Source organism: Megalops cyprinoides, chromosome 5 (genome assembly GCF_013368585.1).
Source record: "Megalops cyprinoides isolate fMegCyp1 chromosome 5, fMegCyp1.pri, whole genome shotgun sequence".
Lineage (NCBI taxonomy): Eukaryota > Metazoa > Chordata > Actinopteri > Elopiformes > Megalopidae > Megalops > Megalops cyprinoides.
In genome coordinates, this window is record NC_050587.1 from 40,671,949 (window position 1) to 40,691,626 (window position 19,678).

At 48.5% G+C, this 19,678-nt stretch overlaps 2 protein-coding genes across 6 annotated transcripts in view; one reads left to right on the forward strand and one right to left on the reverse strand.

Moving 5' to 3' along the window:
* Nucleotides 1-10,901, forward strand: part of LOC118777527 (exportin-7-like) — a 21,734-nt gene extending 10,833 nt beyond the window's left edge. Inside the window, exons 11-28 of one of the 5 annotated variants that reach the window (XM_036528553.1) lie at nt 1,718-1,890; nt 2,128-2,321; nt 2,706-2,811; nt 3,316-3,451; nt 4,227-4,300; nt 4,845-4,925; nt 5,348-5,411; nt 5,554-5,662; nt 5,803-5,909; nt 6,744-6,832; nt 7,169-7,276; nt 7,534-7,616; nt 8,261-8,475; nt 8,613-8,751; nt 9,104-9,264; nt 9,438-9,536; nt 9,827-9,954; nt 10,646-10,898. In XM_036528553.1, coding sequence (XP_036384446.1) covers nt 1,718-1,890; nt 2,128-2,321; nt 2,706-2,811; nt 3,316-3,451; nt 4,227-4,300; nt 4,845-4,925; nt 5,348-5,411; nt 5,554-5,662; nt 5,803-5,909; nt 6,744-6,832; nt 7,169-7,276; nt 7,534-7,616; nt 8,261-8,475; nt 8,613-8,751; nt 9,104-9,264; nt 9,438-9,536; nt 9,827-9,954; nt 10,646-10,739 — 2,160 coding nt within the window. In that variant the 3' untranslated portion in view covers nt 10,740-10,898. Of the gene's footprint in view, nt 1-1,717; nt 1,891-2,127; nt 2,322-2,705; nt 2,812-3,315; nt 3,452-4,226; nt 4,301-4,844; nt 4,926-5,347; nt 5,412-5,553; nt 5,663-5,802; nt 5,910-6,743; nt 6,833-7,168; nt 7,277-7,533; nt 7,617-8,260; nt 8,476-8,612; nt 8,752-9,103; nt 9,265-9,437; nt 9,537-9,826; nt 9,955-10,645 lie in introns of all 5 variants that reach the window. The other 4 variants (XM_036528554.1, XM_036528552.1, XM_036528550.1 and 1 more) reach the window with 4 other exon arrangements.
* Nucleotides 10,902-13,366: 2,465 nt separating this feature from the next.
* pbdc1 (polysaccharide biosynthesis domain containing 1) lies at nt 13,367-15,727 on the reverse strand. Its single transcript, XM_036529752.1, has 6 exons — nt 15,671-15,727; nt 15,106-15,171; nt 14,824-14,883; nt 14,508-14,648; nt 14,261-14,372; nt 13,367-14,093 (listed from the first exon to the last, which is right to left on the reverse strand). Exons 1-6 carry the CDS (start codon nt 15,716-15,718, stop codon nt 13,987-13,989), a joined length of 534 nt encoding a protein of 177 aa, XP_036385645.1. The 5' UTR covers nt 15,719-15,727; the 3' UTR covers nt 13,367-13,986.
* Nucleotides 15,728-19,678: the final 3,951 nt, after the last annotated feature.

Genomic DNA, 19,678 nt, shown 5'->3' on the forward strand with positions numbered 1-19,678 from the left:
GCGTAATATTGCTGCTGTTGTGAGCAGTGGAAGAGGAGCTGGCCTTTTTGAAATGCCACCGGCAGGTATATTTTAGCAGCTGCAGCTCTGACCACCTCAGGCTTAACAAGCTGCCAGGTCAATGAGATCCTCACAGCTGCAACAAACCTCACCTCCTCTGTGGCATTTAAAACATTCCTATGAAGCCTTCAGAAAAAAAATGATATTTTTATAATTATATTTCGTATTTACGTCGTCTCTTGGGACTGGGCACCAGCCGATGGTTGGCGTGATGCCACATAGGCCCCGCAGACAGGTGAAAGGATGTGGTGTTCACACGAGTAATATTTCATATTGCAGAGTAGTTTAGAGGAATATACGAGGGCGGAAGTGTCTCCTGCTAATTATCCGATTGGGCAGTTAAGCCAGGAGAGTCGGAGCAGAAGCCAGCGTGCAGCGTGAGAGAGTCTCCGAGCTCTCTTCTTCTGATGATTCTATTTTTATTCTTCTCTCCACTTCTAGGCTCTTTTCAAATTTCTCTGGCTTCATTTGTCATGATGAAAGAAAGGTGTTGAACATTTTAGTGTCAGTTTCTTCAGCATTTTACTGTCAGTATAAAAATAGCTTTTAACGAGCTGACGGGACTCACAGGGTGGAATAATGGCAGTGTGCGGGAGAGGTGTGGCTCACGTTTAGTATATTTAGTAAACACTTTGCTAGTTCCTGTTGAACACCCACTTGAGAGAGAAAGCGCACAGCTTTCTGATCCTGCTGATCCTGACCTCATTTAAGCTGGGGGAACTAGTCAACTGCCAATCACTTTTACAAACATAATAGCTGTTTCTCAAAGACAGGGATGCTTTCTTGGTAGGACAGGTCCTTCCACGCCGGGTCCTTCAGAGGCTAGGCAAGGCTCTTTCCTAGCATTCGGAGAACAGATAATGGAACAGTCTAACGAGTGTGCAGGTGTGCGTCATTGAAAAGGCCCCGCCTTCAATTCCGCACCATGTTTTTAAAAGACTCTTGTACGTTCGCATAGGATTGTGGGTGCTTAAAAAACGCTGAGGATACACGCTATGCATCCTTGAAAATTCTCTGAACGAAGGACTCAATCCTTGGTAGAATTCGAAGGATCCTCGACATCGGAACAGTCCTTCGGCGGGATTCAATGACGTAGCATCCTTGAAATGCAGCCCTTAAGGATCCTTCCTTGACTTTGAGAAGCAGCCACACCTATTCTTATTTTGTCCCCATGGTACCGCGTTGCTAAGAGATAAAGCTGCCATCATCCTTCTCAGATTTAGACCCAGTGAGAAGCGCAGATCCTCAGCTGCTGATGATGTACAGTATCCAATATGAAACTGAGATACGACACTCAGCAGCCTGGCAGAAATGTGTTACTGCATATTAGCACCAGGTCTCGTTCTAATGGATCAGCCTGATTTATTCTGATTGGCATTGGCAGCTGTGTGTGTGTCCCGTGTCCGTGTCCCGTGTCCGTGTCCCGTGTCCGTGTCCCGTGTCCGTGCTCTCTCCCAGATCGGCTGCTGGATGTGTATCTGTGCTCTCTGTTCTCATTGGCTGTTGGATTTGTGTCCCGCCTCCCTCTTGTATCCTGATTGGCTGGAGGATGTGTGCCTCTGCTGTCTTGTATTCTGATTGGCTGGAGGATGTGTGTCTCTGCTGTCTTGTATTCTGATTGGCTGCTGGACGCGCTTCCCTCCTCTCTCTCTCGCAGCACTGGGAGTTCGCCCCGAACAGCGTGCACTACCTGCTGAGCCTCTGGCAGCGTCTGGCGGCGTCGGTGCCCTACGTCAAAGCCACAGAGCCCCACCTGCTGGAGACCTACACCCCCGAGGTCACCAAGGCCTACATCACCTCACGCCTGGAGTCCGTCCACATCATCCTCAGGTAGGGGCGGGGTCTGTGACATCATCCTCAGGTCGGGGCAAAGTCTGTGACATCATCCTCAGGTAGGGGCGAAGTCTGTGACATCATCTTCAGGTAGGAGTGGAGTCTGACATCAGTGATTTAGGGGGTAGAGTCTGCCTTGCCCTGACATAGGGGATGGGGTCAGCGTAGGCCATCCTGGGGTAATGGATTTTACCTGTAATTGGCTGATTGAGACGCTCTTGCTGTGATTGGCAGGGATGGGCTTGAGGACCCTCTGGATGACACGGGATTGGTGCAGCAGCAGTTGGACCAGCTGTCCACCATCGGGCGGTGTGAGTACGAGAAGACCTGCGCGCTGCTGGTGCAGCTGTTCGACCAGTCGGCCCAGTCCTACCAGGAGCTGCTGCAGTCCACCAACTCCAGTGCCATGGACATCGCCGTGCAGGAAGGTAGGGGCCGCCAGCCAGCCGGGCCTCGCCGACGATGATGAAAACCAAAATTGTAAATAATAATAACAAAAACAACATTAACGGTAGTTATAATGATAGTGATGATAGCAGTGATGATAACAATAGTAATAATGACTAATAATAACATGATTTATGTGATTAGCAGTAATAATGGTCTTTTGTGGCAATAAGACCACACTGTCATCAAGATGCTGTAGGGATTTGAGCAAGAAAAGAAGATGTGTTTTTTGGCATGTGTCAGAGCAGGAGCTATAAGGTTGAGTGTGGTGCTCGTCAGAGCCTGGTGATGTGTGGAGAAACGTGTTCTGAGGGTACGGTCTGCTCTCTGGGTGGAAGTGACTCGGCCCTCTCTCGCCCTCGCAGGGCGGTTGACGTGGCTGGTGTATATCATTGGGGCGGTGATCGGGGGCCGGGTGTCTTTCGCCAGCACAGACGAGCAGGATGCCATGGACGGAGAGCTTGTGTGTCGGCAAGTACCTGATCTCGGACCAGTACTCTAACACTAACTGCACTGCCTGTCTCTCCTTGACTTTGAACAACACCTGATCCCAGACCGATAGTTTTGCATTAACTGCACTGCCTGCTTCTCCCTGGCTCTGAACACTGCCTGATCTCAGATCAGTACTCTAATTTTAAGTCTGAGAGAAGAAGTAAGTTTCTTCAGTCTGTTTGTAGAGGCCATTAAACAAAGTAGAGGTTGGTTGGTTGATTGAAAATTTGAAGACTCACGCCAGGGAAAGTGTTGAGTTGGACCCAGCACACCTGCTGTAAGCTGAGGGACTCATGAGTGTAGTGTGTAAATAATTCTCACATCCAACTGTGAATTTACCCCGGGTTTCCCCAAGAGAGCCTAACCCCGTGTGCCTTTTTAATGGGGCATCTCTGTTGCCACGGGAACAGCGGTGGCACTGTGGCTGTGCTCCAGCAGGGGGAGCTGTCCCACACTGAGCTGTGGTGTCTGTTTCTCTCCCAGGGTGCTGCAGCTGATGAATCTGACAGACTCTCGCCTGGCGCAGGCCGGCAATGAGAAGCTGGAGCTGGCCATGCTCAGCTTCTTCGAGCAGTTTCGCAAAATCTATATCGGAGACCAGGTGCAGAAATCCTCAAAGGTAACTGGAGGTCGTCACAGAGCGAGTGGTTGAGCGTTTGCATTCATCAATTGGTTCGAAGAAGTCGGTGATTGACAGCACATGGTAGCTGCACCCATCATTTCTCCAAGCCTCGGTACATCAGACTGGAGTATGAGTTATACCAATTGCAACATAACTTATTATTATAGACTAGATTGCTTATGGAAATTTTTTGGTACTATAAAATGAACATTGCAGGTTTTTATGAGGTTTCTAAGAGTTTAGCAAAGCTTTTTCAGCGACTGCTTTAATCTGAGCTGGTGAATGTAACACAGAGGGACGAGTCTTCTCTCCAGCTTCAGTTCAGGAGGTTTATGGGGAAGGTGGGATGCTGTGGTTGCTATGCTACCGTCTCCGTATCCTGTGATTGAACAGTCTCCCTGCTGCTGTCTCGCGGCTCTGTGTGAGGAGCTCAGAGCTGTGTGTCTCTCTGTCTTTGGGCGGGCGTTCTGGTCCCGCGCTTTCTGATTGGGTTAGAGCACGCCTCCTGTGATCATATGCATGGATCTCTGACTTCCTGCCTTAACATTAGCGGATTCCAAGGAGGACACTGCAGAACCCCATCGGCTAGAATTCAGAAGTTTTAAAAAAAACTGTTTCCCTTTCAGCAGGAAGCCGGTTCTTTGGTTTCCATAGCGACTCTAAAGATTGCTGTTGTAGTTTGTGTGGTGCGTTTATCAGGTGATTCTGGGGAACATAAGGTGTGAAAAACGCCGCCGTTTCGGTCATGTGACTCTGTCTCGTTCTCCTGCAGCTTTACCGGCGGCTCTCCGAGGTCCTGGGCCTGAACGACGAGACCATGGTGCTCAGCGTGTTCATCGGCAAAATGTGCGTATCCCAGAATGCATTTCACTGAGTCCCCAACAGGCCGCAACACAGGAGGCGCTGAACATGTTGATCACGGCTCCAGCTAAGCATCTAAATGCAGATTGATTTATAATGTCACTGTTTTGCTGTGGCTGGACAGCCCTATATACAGCAGTGTCCCCACACTGGTTGACTCTGAGCGGCTCCCTCAGAGCTGTGACAGTACCTCTGTTTTACCGCTAGATGGAGGAAATGCGTTAATAAGGGGGGACGCTGCAGCGCAGCCAGTCCCAGCAGAAGCCTATCCCTGCTCCGCCTCTTGCCTTGTCAGTATGATCGTACTCTGATTCCACGCCAGTGGGAATTTTCAGCTTGGGTTTGGGCAGCGGTGTGGCATCGCCCCGAGGGGTTGCGGGTTTCAGTCCCCGTCAGAACACTGCTGAACTCACGACCCAGTGAGAACCGAGAGGTGTTAGAGGGGTCGCAGAACGGGTGGGAGTTCTCTTTAGGGCAGCACTGAATGTAACACTGTCATGATGACGAGGGCTTTTGCTTGTGTTCTCAGAATCACCAATCTGAAGTACTGGGGCCAATGCGAACCCATCACCTCACGGACCCTCCAGCTCCTGAACGACCTCTCCATCGGATATCCTTCTGTGCCCTCCGGCGAAAAGCAGTGCTCTCTGGGATAGCGTGACATACACGCAGGAGAGGACCTAGGGACAGACTTCAGTATAAACACCTGCTGTGGAAGACCATCTGAAGTGTTCATTGCTTGATTTATGAATATTTTTAATTCCCTCATTTCACTCACTTTAGAGGTGATTAAGGATGTCTTGTCTTAGCATGGTTAGCATGGTTTTAGTCAGCCATGTTAGTCAGCAGTGTGTTCTTTTAGTAAGTGGTGTGTTTTGGTCAACGGTGCGTTGTTTTAGTCAGCGGTGCATTGTTTTAGTCAGCAGTGTGTTGTTTTAGTCAACAGTGCATTGTTTTAGTCAGCAGTGTGTTTTAGTCAACGGTGCGTTGTTTTAGTTAGCGGTGTGTGTTTCTCCTTGACTCCGTGTGTACGTACAGCAGTGTGAGGAAGCTGGTGAAACTCAGTGCTGTTCAGTTCATGCTGAACAACCACACAGTAAGTATGAGGCGGCTGCTGGCTGGCTTTCTGTCGGTGTTCTGATGCGTTGGTGCGTTGGTGCAGTGCGGAGCTGTGAGAACGCTCTGCAGAAAGCCGCTGTTCTGCTGCTGCTCACTCACCCCTCTTTGCTCTCCCTCAGAGCGAGCACTTTTCCTTCCTCGGCGTGAACAATCAGTCCAACCTGAGTGACATGCGGTGTCGGACCACCTTCTACACAGCACTAGGGCGCCTCCTGATGGTGGACCTAGGTAAGATCAGCCCTCATATCCCTGATCTCAGCAATTTTTTGCTTTTGAACTGTTGAGTGAATGTTGGTGTAGAGTCACGCTTTGTAAAGTGAGTATTTCTGTGTGTGTGTGTGTGTGTGTGTGTGTGCGTTCCCGTGCAGGTGAGGATGAGGACCAGTTCGAGCAGTTCATGCTGCCCCTAACGGCAGCATTTGAGGCCGTGGCTCAGATGTTCAGCACCAACACCTTCAACGAGCAAGAAGCCAAAGTAAGAGTTTCCCTGCAAACGACACCACAAACACAGACAGACCACACACACCCTGCAGTCTCCTGCAGCAGCTGCCTGACAGACTGTCTGCGCTTCACATGTCACTTACCATCTAACACCTACAGAAACAGCTTTCTCTGGGTTCGCCATGGTTTCGGTGCACAGCCCTCAGAATCGCCGCAAAGCGTCCATTCCATTTCCGTGTCCGTCAGGTCCGACACCCAGCTGTGCTGCTCTTACATAATGCATCACTGGGTCATACTGCAGAATATGCACATTAATGCCATTCTTTTGTTTTACACAACTTATCTGCCACACATCAGTTTACTGTGTCTCATTTGAATTTGAATTTTGTTCTGGAAAACATTACTAAGTATCCAAGGGAACCTCAGGGAAAGCGATTAGGTGGCCATTCGCCAGACACACCAAGCGAGTAGCACCTGGGAAGGCAGGCTGGGAAATGCCTTTAGCTGTCCAACTAAACACTTTCCCTTAGAATAATCTGAAGTATCTTTTAGCATCTTGTGTGTAGCTTATGTATGTACTATATATTTTAATTGTATTGTTATGAAGATAACCACTTAAACAGAATGCACATTCACTTTATTGCTTTACTTTGATTACCGAGTGAGATGTTTTTTTTTTTTAATTATTCTTTCACAGCATTTTTTACTTTGCTTTTGGTGTCTGTTGACCTGTTCGTGTGTAACCACTGTAATGCTTACTGGCAGTTATGGACCAGAGCTTAGTGTGGTCAGGTTGAATCAGGGGCTGGTTCTCAGGAGAGGATAACATGTTTGTTTCTTAATGGTTGTTTGGTCTGTGTTTCTGCAGCGGACGTTGGTCGGTTTGGTGAGAGATTTGAGAGGGATTGCCTTCGCCTTCAACGCTAAGACTAGTTTCATGATGCTGTTCGACTGGATGTATCCTTAATTCTCTGAGGAGAAGCTGAACACAGACATGGCCTCGTCCGTGCGTTACATAGCTCTACGCTCTCTGTCGCTAGTTTACATCTTGATAATTATAATGTTCTGATAAATTAAGAAATTGAATCACTGTCTTGAAAGAAAAGTCAGGCATTTGAAAAGAATCCACCAGGGAAAGGATTTGGGTGGAAATGTGGCTCCTAAAAAAACGAATCCTTTGTATGTCCAAGTGAACACTTCCCCTGGGTTGCAATCCAGTGTTAGAAGGTGTTTGTTTTTAGAGGACAGGCGGTTTTGATGACGTCACGTTTCCTTCACCCCCACCCCGCCCAGTTACCCATCCTACATGCCCATCCTGCAGAGAGCCATCGAGCTGTGGTACCACGTACCTGCCTGCACCACACCTGTGCTCAAACTGATGGCCGAGCTCGTCCATAACAGGTACGACTCACCCTCTCTCGCTCTCACATTCAAATTAAACTAAGCTTTATTAACATGGTCACACAGGTGTGTAGCACTGCCAAATCCAAACATACATACACAGGCTACACTACTAAACGTCTTAAAATGTAAGTAAATACATACATACATAAACAAACCACACACTCCCTGGGACTGAATCACACTGATCCTCTCTGTCTGGGACTGAATCACACTGATCCTCTCTCTCTGATGGTTTGTGTTTCTGATGTCGGCAGGTCACAGAGGCTGCAGTTCGATGTGTCGTCGCCCAATGGAATCCTGCTGTTCAGGGAGACCAGCAAGATGATCACCACATACGGTAAAGAAGGCTGACCGTGCAGGACCGCACCTGACCGCACCTGACCGGCTGCTGCTGTGGCAGGCAGGCAGTATCACTGCGATGTTCTCATGTCCCAGTTTAAAATACATGGTCCCTTCAGTCTAGATGAACCTGAACGGAATGACCTTTAACCTCACAATGTTCCGCCTACCGAAAATGAAAAACACAAGCATTGCTGTGGTTTCTAGTGAGATGCAAGTGTAACCACAGATATTCTATATTTGAGCAGATATTCAGCTTTGTGTGCGTCACATTGAAAGGTGTTCTGATTTGCTGACTCGTTATGAACTCGTCTTGGCTCGTCTTGAAAGGGTGTGGAACCTCTCAGATACAGGGAAGGCAGGAGCCGAATATCTGGTGGCAATGTAGCATGTCTGGTATAACCCTCTCTCTCTCTCTCTCTCTCTCTCTCTCTCTCTCTCTCCCTCTGTCTCTCTCTCTCTCTCTCTCTCTCTCTCTCTCTCTCTCTCTCTCTCTCTCCCTCTCTCCCTCTCTCCCCATCTCCCTCCCTCTCTCTCTCTCTCTCTCTTACTCCCTCTCTCTCTCTCTCTCTCTCCCTCTCTCTCTCACTCCCCCTCTCTCTCTCTCCCCGTTTGGTGGTTGGTCGTGTTGCGGTTGTGCAGGTAACCGTATCCTGACCCTGGGGGAGGTGCCTAAGGACCAGGTGTACGCCCTGAAGCTGAAGGGCGTGTCCATTTGCTTCTCCATGCTCAAGGCCGTGCTGAGCGGCAACTACGTCAACTTTGGCGTGTTCCGGCTGTACGGCGACGACGCGCTGGACAACGCCCTGCAGACCTTCATTAAGCTGCTGCTGTCCGTGCCCCACAGTGACCTGCTGGTGAGCGGGCGGCGCTGGGGGGCGGGGCTGCGGGTTAGGGCGGGGCAGAGGTGGGGGATTCAAGGCCTGCTCTGTGCTGCTCCAAGCGAATGATAACGTTCTTCCGGCGTTAGCCTAACGTGTTTCGTCTCCTGCAGGACTACCCCAAGCTCAGCCAGTCGTATTACTCCCTGCTGGAGGTGCTGACGCAGGATCACATGACCTTCATCGCCAGCCTGGAGCCGCACGTCATCATGTACATCCTGTCCTCCATCTCAGAGGGGCTCACTGCACTCGGCAAGTACACAGCCCACCATAAGCGCCCTGTGGGACTCCTCTCCACTCTCTGTGCGGGCTGTTCATTGGCCTGCACAGGCTTACTCCTCTCTCTCTCTGTTCTGGTTATTCATTGGCTTCTGCAGGCTAACTCCTCCCTTCTCTCTCTGTTCTGGTTATTCATTGGCCTGCACAGGCTGACTCCTCCCCTCTCTCTCTGTTCTGGTTATTCATTGGCCTGCACAGGCTGACTCCTCTCTCTCTCTGTTCTGGTTATTCATTGGCCTGCACAGGCTGACTCCTCCCCTCTCTCTCTGTTCTGGTTATTCATTGGCCTGGCACAGGCTGACTCCTCTCTCTCTTTCTGTTTCAGACACCATGGTGTGCACAGGCTGCTGTTCCAGCCTAGACCACATCGTGACGTATCTGTTTAAGCAGCTGTCCCGCAGCACCAAGAAGAGAGCGCCCCCTATGGGCCAGGAGAGTGACCGCTTCTTGCACATCATGCAGCAGCACCCAGAGATGATCCAGCAGGTAACTCAGCATGTTTACTTACACGTGTCTGTGTAGTAATGTGTATGTATATTTATATATGATAGTCATCTGTCTATTGGTTGTGTGTGGATACATATTTTTCATGATTCATATTAGCTGGATTTTTAAGCTTTTTACATGTTTTTATATGTTTATATATGTTTTTATTCCAGATGCTGTCGACTGTCCTGAATATTATCATTTTTGAAGACTGCCGGAATCAGTGGTCTATGTCCCGCCCACTGCTGGGCTTGGTCTTGCTGAACGAGAAGGTAACAGCTACACCTTGCAGTGACAAGGTGTCTGAAGCTCACACAGTCATTGGTCTCTGATACAGCCTGCAAAGCGACATCGTTTATTCAGAGAGCGAAAGGTTTAGGACATGAGTTTTCTCTGTCAAGATATAATAAATATAAGCTCAGGGTTCTAACTAGGAAATGACTGAACTGGAAACGGTGGTGTGTGACTGTCAGTGACGCCTGCAGGACTCTGTCTCTCACTGTGTCCTGCAGCCGGTGGCTTTGCTGCTTGCCTGAGCTGTTTGTTGTGTTTTCTGCTGTAGTATTTCGCTGATCTGAGGAACAGCATCGTGAACAGCCAGCCTCCAGAGAAGCAGCAGGCCATGCACTTATGCTTCGAAAACCTGATGGAGGGCATTGAACGCAATCTGCTCACAAAAAACCGAGACAGGTGCGTACATCTGCTTATAAAAACCCAGACAGGTGCATACATCTGCTCATAAAAACCCAGACCGGTGCGTACATCTGCGTATAAAAACCCAGACAGGTGTGTACTTCTGCGTATAAAAACCCAGACAGGCGCGTACATCTGCGTATAAAAACCCAGACAGGTGCGTACATCTGTGTATAAAAACATAGACATGTGCATACATCTGCTTATAAAAACACAGACATGTGCGTACATCTGCTTATAAGAACCCAGACAAGTGCATACATCTGCATATAAAAACCCAGACAGGTGCGTACATCTGCGTATAAAAACCCAGACAGGTGCGTACATCTGCTTATAAGAACCCAGACAAGTGCGTACATCTGCGTATAGAAACCCAGACAGGTGCGTACATCTGCTTATAAGAACCCAGACAAGTGCGTACATCTGTGTATAAAAACCCAGACAGGTGCGTACATCTGCGTATAAAAACACAGACAGGTGCGTACATCTGCGTATAAAAACCCAGACAGGTGCATGGAGCAGGTAATGGCTGGAGGTTAGATTCTCTCCCCGAACTCTGTTGCCTGCAGATACTGTATGCCCACCTGCGCGTGTCCTGGTAGATGAATGATTACTTGGTGCCCTGCGAGGGGTCCCTCTTTTCTCCTGTCTCGGTTCTGAAGGGGTCCTCTCTGCTCTGCCTGTGTAGGTTTACTCAGAACCTGTCGGTGTTCCGGAGGGAGGTGAACGACTCCATGAAGAACTCCACCTACGGCGTCAACAGCAACGACATGATGAGCTGACATTCCTCCCGGCCACGCCCCCTCCTGCGGCCCCGCCCTCCCTCGTCCCGTTAGCCAGGGACCACCGCCACGCAGAACCCCCACACTCGCCCCGCTCCCCACCCACCTCCTACACTTAACCCCCTCCCCGCCCCAGTTAAATTTATAGATCTATACATATATATATAAATAATTTATATATAGATGAATGAATCCTAAGCCAGTTTCCAGAGGTCGCGGCTCTGACCAAACGCAGATTTGGGCTCAAAGTCCAAGGAAAGAGAGATGGACTGATGTGGGGGGGTGGGGAGGGGGGGGTGGCAGGAGCGTGGGGCTTACTGAGAGGTGTACCCCCCCTTTGCTGGGGTGTTGTTGGGGGGTGGGGGGGCTGGCAACTGTAGTACTCTGCTTCTGCCTGCCTTGTACAAAATATTACACAGGAAAAACAAGAAGTGTACATTTTTTCATAACATTTTGAACAATGTTTATAATAATTCAATTTAAAAAAGGAAAAAAAAAACAAAGCGTGATTGAAATTTTTACAGTGCTGTAGTGGAGCCGTGCTGCAGTGTGGGATGGTTTGCGTGGAGAGGTCAGGACGTCGGGGTGTGGAGTCACGGCCAGCCTCCAGCGTGCAGCTGGGTGGGGCTGCTGATAGACAGAGAGTCTCCAGAGTCTTGACGCTCTAACCTGTTGTACATTTTCCTCTAACCTTCCAGATGAGCGCAGTGCGTAGCGACCTGTAAATAGGATGTCCTGCTGTCTTGCAGACGTGAGGAGAGGTGTCCGAGTCCGAGCCTGTGGGCCCTCACTCCCTCAGCTAACCCAGCTGGGTGGTGGGCGGGGTTCTCCCGCCAGTCGCTCGAGCTCCGGCCTGCTCTTTGAAGTGATGACGTAGCGAGCGAGGCTTCATGAACCCCATAATGAATGGAGCTGCTGCACGCTGTCAATCACTGACTTGAACCAATCAGGAGACTTTACTGTCCACAGCAAAACAGCATTATTGGTTGAAACGGGTGGGTCCATTGTAGCCTATGACAGCTCAGCCCATTTTGGGGTTCGTACCGCCTGGCCCCCCCACCTCTTCTCCTTTGTACACATTCGGAGAGCAGACTGGCCTCGTGCTGAAGGAGGCTTCAGCCCTGGACCACTGTTCCATTCCGCTCTCTCACCCTCCATCAGGGTTATTCCAGGTCAGCAGAACCCTCCTGCTGACACAGGGGCAGGTGCAATCTAACCACAGAGTGGACCGTCCTTAACTTTTGAGTGACACTAGGAATTTAATCACATAAAGCATTTAATTTGTTTCTCAGTTTTTTTTTTTTGTTGTTCCCAGTGGCTGCTGGACTTATCGTTTAAGAAAGAACTTTTTTTTTCCTGTTTTAAGCATCTTGGATTAGCGGCCGGATGTTAAGGACTCAGGCAGCGTGTGGTTAGGTGACCCTGTGGCACAGAGAGGGAGAGTGCAGGGTTAGGGGGCGAAGGGCGTAGGGGAGGGGGGTGTCAGACGTGGGGCAAAGGGGAGGGGCTCTGGCAGCTTTGCTTTACCCAGCAGGCTTTTCTACGCGGGTCACTTTGCTATTCTGGCAGTTTGGTACGGAAGCCTCCGGAATACAGTCATGCACTGATGGGGGAATAAAAGCCTCTCCTCGGACACAGAGAGACATCTGTCCCAAATGCCCTCCGCCCGTCCTGTCCCCAGTCCCACCCCCCCCCCACTGCTCTCCCATCAGAATGTCCGAAGAGACCGTGTTTATTTTTAATACCTGAAGAAAACCATGCGTAAATCAAACTATGGTAGGTCTACAAGAAGAATCATGTAATAAGATACAGAATGGATTATATTAGCAACTTGTGCTACTCGACAAGTGTTGCTGCTAATGGTTTGTGAAGAACTAGCTCACCTCTAACCATGTTCAACAATCGGCGATCTTCGTAAGTTGTTTTTTTTTTTTTTTTTTTTCTTCCCATGGCTCCCTGATGTGAATGTATTCTTTTGGAAACCGTGTGTTGGGTCCACTGAGTGATAAGGTAGCTGGCTGCACAGTCTGGATGTCTGCTACATTTAGTGTAAAGCATTGTGACTGCAAAATAAACGTCATTGGTTTGTACTAAAACGGGGCGTGTGCAGGATTCCTTTCCCACCAGCAGGAGCTGCTGTCACCTGTGGATTCACAGGAAGCTGAAGTTGGCTGTCAGAACAGCGCAAGGTTTAATTTATCAAAGTTATCTAATGATTCCTATGTCAGTAATTAAGAAGTGCGCAAGTCATTAAAAATGACTGAGCTGCGGAGTGGGTCAGCCGCTAAAGGTCCCGTCAGGGAGGCCTGGGCTGGAGCCCTGTGCCCCGGGAGGGGTCAGCGCTGGCTGGCCAGGCTCCCTGGCTCTCTGGCTCCCCCTGCAGGACTGCACTGGTGCTGCAGCACTCCTGTCGAGTGGAAATGGCGTGCTGCAGGTGACCCAGCGCTGGGCTGGGATTATCATTATGTAACTGCAGAGAAGTATAGTTTAAGGCAATATATGGAACTTAAATGGAGAGAAGTTAATTTATCTAGCCAACCAAACACATTCCCTGGGTTTGGTTTTGTAAATCTAAGGTATGTTAACCAAGAACCTGAGCAAAAGGAGGCCACAGCATACCTGTGAACTCTAGTCCCCCAGAACTGCAGAAAAAACCAGTCCAGAGAACTGTTGTGATTTTAATGTAGACTTGTATTGATTTATATTGAGCATAAAGAAATTCAGTCCAAGAACACACAAGCATAACCGCTTCCTTTTTTAAATATGTAACCATAACAACGTCAACAAAACCAAAGACCGGCCATTGTCGGGAATCTTTTGGCATACACACTTCTGCAGAATGATTTTCAGGGCTTTAGTTTTCCCCCAAGCGTGTGAAATCTGTTTTGGGGTTTCTGAAACAGATGCTGATAGTTTTATCTGCGATTCTATATGTGCAGCCCAAATGTTTATTCCCTCGCAGTTTAAGCAGTTTCAGTTTCTCACTGGTGATGTCCATAGAGTTCAAAAGTTCAAATGGTGCGTGTTGCAACAGAACCAGCAGAGGGTGCTGTTGGGTCAGACAGGTCATGTCAGGGGAGGGTAACGCCGTCGGCAGGGTTGCGGGGAGGGTAACGCCGTCGGCAGGGTCGCGGGGAGGGTAACGCCGTCGGCAGGGTCGCGGGGAGGGTAACGCCGTCGGCAGGGTTGCGGGGAGGGTAACGCCGTCGGCAGGGTTGTGGAGAAGACTCTTCTCCCCTCGTCTGCATTAGCTGCTCTGCTCCTCTCTGCTCTGTTTCTTGGAGTTGTAGACGACGCTGTTGTAGCCTTCCCTGTTCCTCGCAATCTCGATGGCGAAAAACTGGATTCTGGTAGCTGAAAGAGATTGACTTTTAACTATCACCTGTTGGGAATGACCTATTCAGTGGCTTTCTCTGCATTTCAACTCCTCCTCCATTCTGACTACAGTTTGGAAAATTTGCATCCCTGGATTGTGTTTATCCACAGGTCTGTTCCAAGTTTATGTTTAATTTGCAACTTACCAAATATCGTATTCTCCTCGGTGTAATCCTTCTGGCAGTCCAGTCGCAGAAGTGTGCCGTAGTTAAAGTCCTCCACGATCCCCTCAAACTTGTTGCAAAATGGCCTCCATTTCTAAACACACAAATGCCATGAGTCTTTATCATTCAGAGTATAATATGTATTAATAGGGTGTCAGGAGTTGCAAGTAACGTTTAAATTCAGTTGAATGGCAGCCACCCTGCCAGTATTCTGTCCAGAAAACCTCACCTCTTTGGCCTTATCAGATTTGAGCTCTTCTGGGTCCAAAACCTGAATGTTCAGGTCTCCGAACTCTTCCCTGAACGTGGAGTAGATCTTGTCGTCAACTTTTGTGAGCTTGAGAAATTTGGGGTCCACTGAGGAGATGAGCTACAGGCATAACGATAAAAGCAGGTTAATGTTGCCAAAGCAAGGGTCACCCAGGGAGCAAGTGTACCAAATGTCCACACTCAGGTGTGCATGAAACCGAATGCACTATCAGTAAGAGACTTAAAGAAATGAGATGCAGGCATCATCACTGAGCCGTGGTTTCTGAGTGACTCACGTTGAAGTAAATTTCAGCGTGCTGGTATGCTTTCATTGCCCACATCACTTCCAGTTGAGGCTGAGAGAGAGAGAACATTTACATCACTGAGGTTAAGACCAAACACGCAAGGATTAAAACCAATTCCAGCATGCAAGTATGTAAAAGAATATGACAGGGGTCATTGGCGACTGGATGAGCTTCAGTTCACTAACATTACTTAATGCATTCTTCGATCCGCGATCGCCGATTCACGCGTGGGACCAGCAAACTGATCAATTTCATACAAGAACCGCTACTTACGTCATTTCCGTAGGCTTCCGCCGGGAGAGAGAGCGCATGCGCCGCGGCATTGGCTCCTTCAACACCCTGAAATTTTTAAGTTATATACATTTCTTAATGAAGGGCATCCAAGGTCTCACAGCTGAAATTCAATAAATCCGTTTGCTATTTGGATGATACCTATCACTGACGCGGAAAGCAGATGGATAAAATGAACTGGATAGCCTGTCGGTTCCTCTACGTACCAATGCTAGTCTCAGTCTGTCCTGTAACCTGTAGTTAGCGATACAGTACACTGCAAATAAGCCATGCGAAGCTACGGATGTACACTAACAAGATCACCTAAGCCATTACTGTTAAATAAATGTTATCACGAGTTGGCTGTACTGGTGTGTCGGTGTTCGTCGGGACCAACGCGTGTCTCGCCAGCACACGGACCACGCTGTCTGGTCTACGAATGCTTCGGCGAATAGATTCACATAGTCAGCCAGGTGGCTACTTCATGATCCGAAGCGTAACATTTTATCAGTATATACAAAATGGTTTAATAATAATAGACGTTTAATTTTAAATAAAGGTTCCTCACCAGAGAAGCGAGTCCATTTCCCGTAGCCATTGCTGTAAACTTCGACATGTGACGTAATTCGTGTCTGCAACGCCTTCCAGCGCCAGCGCAGGCGTTTAGTTTATCATGGATACAGTTAGCGCTGGAGAGCAAACTGGTCCCAGGTCAGCATTTGCGACCATCTTCTGGCTACAGCGTGCTACATGCGTTCAGCAGAGCATATTCTCTCCAGCGCTGTTTAGGATTTTTCGGATCTGTGTACTCAATAGGGTTAGAGCAATTACCTCATAATATAATAAGCAATATACTGTATAAGACTACTATAGCAATATAACTCATGCGCTGCAGTTTTTTTAAAGATCTTCAAAGCAGTTCGCTGACCGCAGCACAAGAGAGTGTACTTGCTTGTTTTGCTTTTTTGACGTCACTTTCACCTGAATACAAGGATAAGAAAACAGGGCGGGGCTCCGCGTCCGAAAGATACGCGTAATCTGAGCTGCACATGTGAGACTGCTCAGCGCTTTTCCGCTCGCCGCTGCCCCGCCGGCGCCCAGGCCATTACCACGTATGCGAAGCGGCTGTCTTTAGTTTAATCTCTGCTGCTTGCAACCTGGATATTTATTGAAGCAGGTCAGACTAAGTGCCTTTACGTTTACAAGAACAGTGCTCAACCTGGGGATTGAGCATGTAACCTCCTGGTTATGCCCCCAGCATTTTAACCACTAAGCCACACTTCCAAAGTCTCCACCTCTCCACTAAAAAGGGGCACGTTAGATGCATTTAATCAGAAAATCCTCCACTGTCTCAAAACCTTTGATGGCGTTCTGACCAGTTGGGATATTACCTAAGTCACATAGTGGATCTTGCATTTGCTTCTCACTGATTCCGTTATTCATGCCTGATCTACAGCAGGGATGTAAAACTATGAAGATTCACGCTGACGTCACTCAGGTTGCAGGTGATTTTACACATGGAGTCTTTTCTCACTGTCAGAATTGGCTCTCCAGAGTGATGAATTGTTACTGCCCTCCTATGGTAAGAACAGGAAACAATTCATTTTAGAATAGAAACGTGGCATTTCCACTCATCCACCTTAGCTGTAGGGCAGCTGTCTTTGAGGTAGTTCCACAGGTAACAGACCTGTGCAATCTCCACAGACAATATCTGGTTGTCCCAAAGCCACATCAAACAGACCAAATATAAGTAGATTAGATGTGATCAATCTGTGTATTGCAGCATAGCTGGAAAGTGTCTTCAAATGCTTGCCTCAGCTGCACAGGGCCTGTGACAGCCCAGTGGAAACAGCTGGCAGCTGTGCAGTGTCTGTGGTTGGACGTGTGTGCTATCTCAAGATTGTTTCCAACAGACTGTAAGGTTGGGATTATGCTGGGTTTTCCCACTGGAAAAAAAACAAAGGAAATCTTGTTATCTTGTTGTTTTGGGTTCAGGTGAGGTGAAATAACATGTTCTCAGTCTGAGTGCGGAGTGCCTGCTGATCAGAGCACACCTGCGTCCCCATTAGCACCTGCCTGCCATCAGCCAAATGGCAGGGGACAGGTGTTGTTTGTGGGAAGAGGGATCATCTTGCTCCTGGTGCAGAGCTACACCAAGCAGACCTAAATCTAAAGAACAGTAAGGTAACATCCAGGGTTAGTTACAAATAACTTTGTTTTGTCACACTTAACACAGTGCTCTGTATCCCATTACATGGGTCTGAATAGAATTTTGATTGATTGATTGAGCCTGTCACTGGCAGATCAGTGAATGGTGCAGAGAGTGAGACTATGCATTCCTCTGCGCATGAACCGCAGTGAAACGTGGAGGATTCCAGCCATGTGCTGTACCTTTTCATGTGTACCGTGTGTTGTATGTTATGAGGGGATTGTTGTGGTCTTGTTTGTGTAAATAAAGGGAAACCCACGAAATTCCTGGGTTCACAGGCTGGTATAAACAGGCCATGGTGGGTCCAAGTAGGGATTCACCCGGGGTAGAAGCTGGGCTTCTGGGTGAAAGTGGCGTTAGAGTTACCAGGTTGAAGTGCTACAGCATCAGTGACTACAGAGTAAGCAGCTGCAGCAGAGTTTTCCACTCCCTCTGTGCAACCCCACAGAGGAGCAGGCGTGGCAGTCTCCAGACGGGTTGCCAGATTTTATTCCCCCAGACAGGCCAGCTAAATTATCCTCTCTTTGACAGTCTTACAGACGCAGGGAAGAACCGGCCCTTTTTTAACTGGACAAACCCTTTTTCCCTACCAATATCAATCTATCCTCTCCTGTGAGCTGCATTTTAATTCGGTGATTGCACTGAGGAAGCCGGCTGCCAGCTGGCTTGTTTTTTTGGCTTCGGGTTTTTTCTCGGGACACTCCTGGGGTGTGGGAAGAACACAGCCATGACACTGTGGGGCCCCCGAGGCCCTGTGTGACATCACCCAGCTTCCTCAGTTCAATCAGAGCGAAACTTTGAAGATTTACATTTATGAGGTCACCTGATAGCCACACCTGTGGGGAGGGGCCCCAGCCAGGGGGGGATAAAAGGCGGGAAGGGCTCCTTCAGACGGGAGGAGGACCCTGCGAGCTCTGGCCTGAGACATTACCTAACAACAATATCATCTGTTTTGTCAGTTTGGAAACCCCCCGGGCCCCTGTGTGCCAGTGGGATTAGACCTCAGCGATGAGTGACGCCTGAGAAACCCAGCAGCCTGCCACACGTGCAGTGTGAACCCCACCCTTCAGCCTGCTGACGTCACAGCTTTCATCCGCACCACACTGACACTTCGCCAATGCATGCTCAGTGCTGAAACATGTTTTATTCATTTTTTTCTGCTATTATTCTTCTCTCTCAGAGACTTTTGAGATGGCGTGGGAGAGCACACTGAACACACAAGCTCTAAAATCTGGGGTCACATACCAGGCTGCCCAGCAGAGAGATGCACAGTATCGGATACTCACTTCTCAGTCTATACAGAGCTGGCAGTGTAGTATAGTGGTTAAGGAGCAGGGCTGGGCTTGTAGCCGAAAGGTTGTCCCCACTGGGGCATTGCTGCTGTACTCTTGGGCAAGGTACTTAACCCACAACTGCCTGAGTAAAATATCCAGTGAATAACATAGTAAAAACTGTAACCGATGTAAGCCACTCTGGTTGTAAGTTGCTATGTTTCTGTTTGAAATGCTATGCCATAATCAGTCTGAGAGTATTGATTACCTGTGATAGGATGACTGCTCTGTCCAATCACAACAGTTAGATTTTCTTGTGGTTGTTCTTTTCCCTGATCCTGCACAGGGGCGTGTCTGAGACAGTGGCGATCAGACTCCTGGTGTTCTCCGAGCAGGCCTGGTGTGTGAGAGAGTGGCGATGGAGCGGAACCTTTACCGGACAGAGGTGTCCTCATGCATAACATCAGCAGGGCAGATTGTCTACATACCTCCATAGTACATTGGCATCTCTGGGCAAACGGAAAACTTCACAGTGTGCGTTATAAGATAGATTTATTGTTGACTATTTCTATTTTAATATTACTGCACAATTGCATTTATTTGCTGCATGGAGCCATGGAAGCACACGCAAAATCTGTGTTCATCACATTTAAATGCTTTAACTTTAATGAACCAGAACAGGCAGATTTAAACGGGCAGTCCTGCGCAATTTAACACCTTACAATTTATGGTGGCACGTACAGCCCGCTGTGGGCCCCAGCGAGGCTACTCTCCTCCACACTAATGTTTGCATAACGGAGAAAAATGGCAAAACACAAAAGTGCATTCAATGACGGTGACACGTGATCTTTGCAGGTTCCATTCTACTGTAGGCTACATCAATCATTTGGAAAGATAAACCTGGATGGAAATGGGACGAGTCCCGGGTTTTTGTCATTGACACTTGTAATTATAGCGCAGGCTGCTGTATTACATCTATTCAAGATTTCCTGTTGCATCTAAAAGATAGGGATCCCTGTGTGTTTCTGTCTGTTTGATGCTAGCATTGATCAACGAATATAACGCTTCGACTGTAAATGCAGAAAACACAGGCAAG

Coding starts and splice junctions, on each gene's coding strand:
- pbdc1 (XM_036529752.1), bottom strand. CDS start 15,718: ATGTCGAAGTTTACAGCAATGGCTACGGGAAATGGACTCGCTTCTCTG. Junction 14,649..14,823: donor ACGCTGAAATTTACTTCAAC/GTGAGTCACTCA, acceptor TTATGCCTGTAG/CTCATCTCCTCAGTGGACCC. Junction 14,373..14,507: donor AATCTGATAAGGCCAAAGAG/GTGAGGTTTTCT, acceptor TTGTGTGTTTAG/AAATGGAGGCCATTTTGCAA.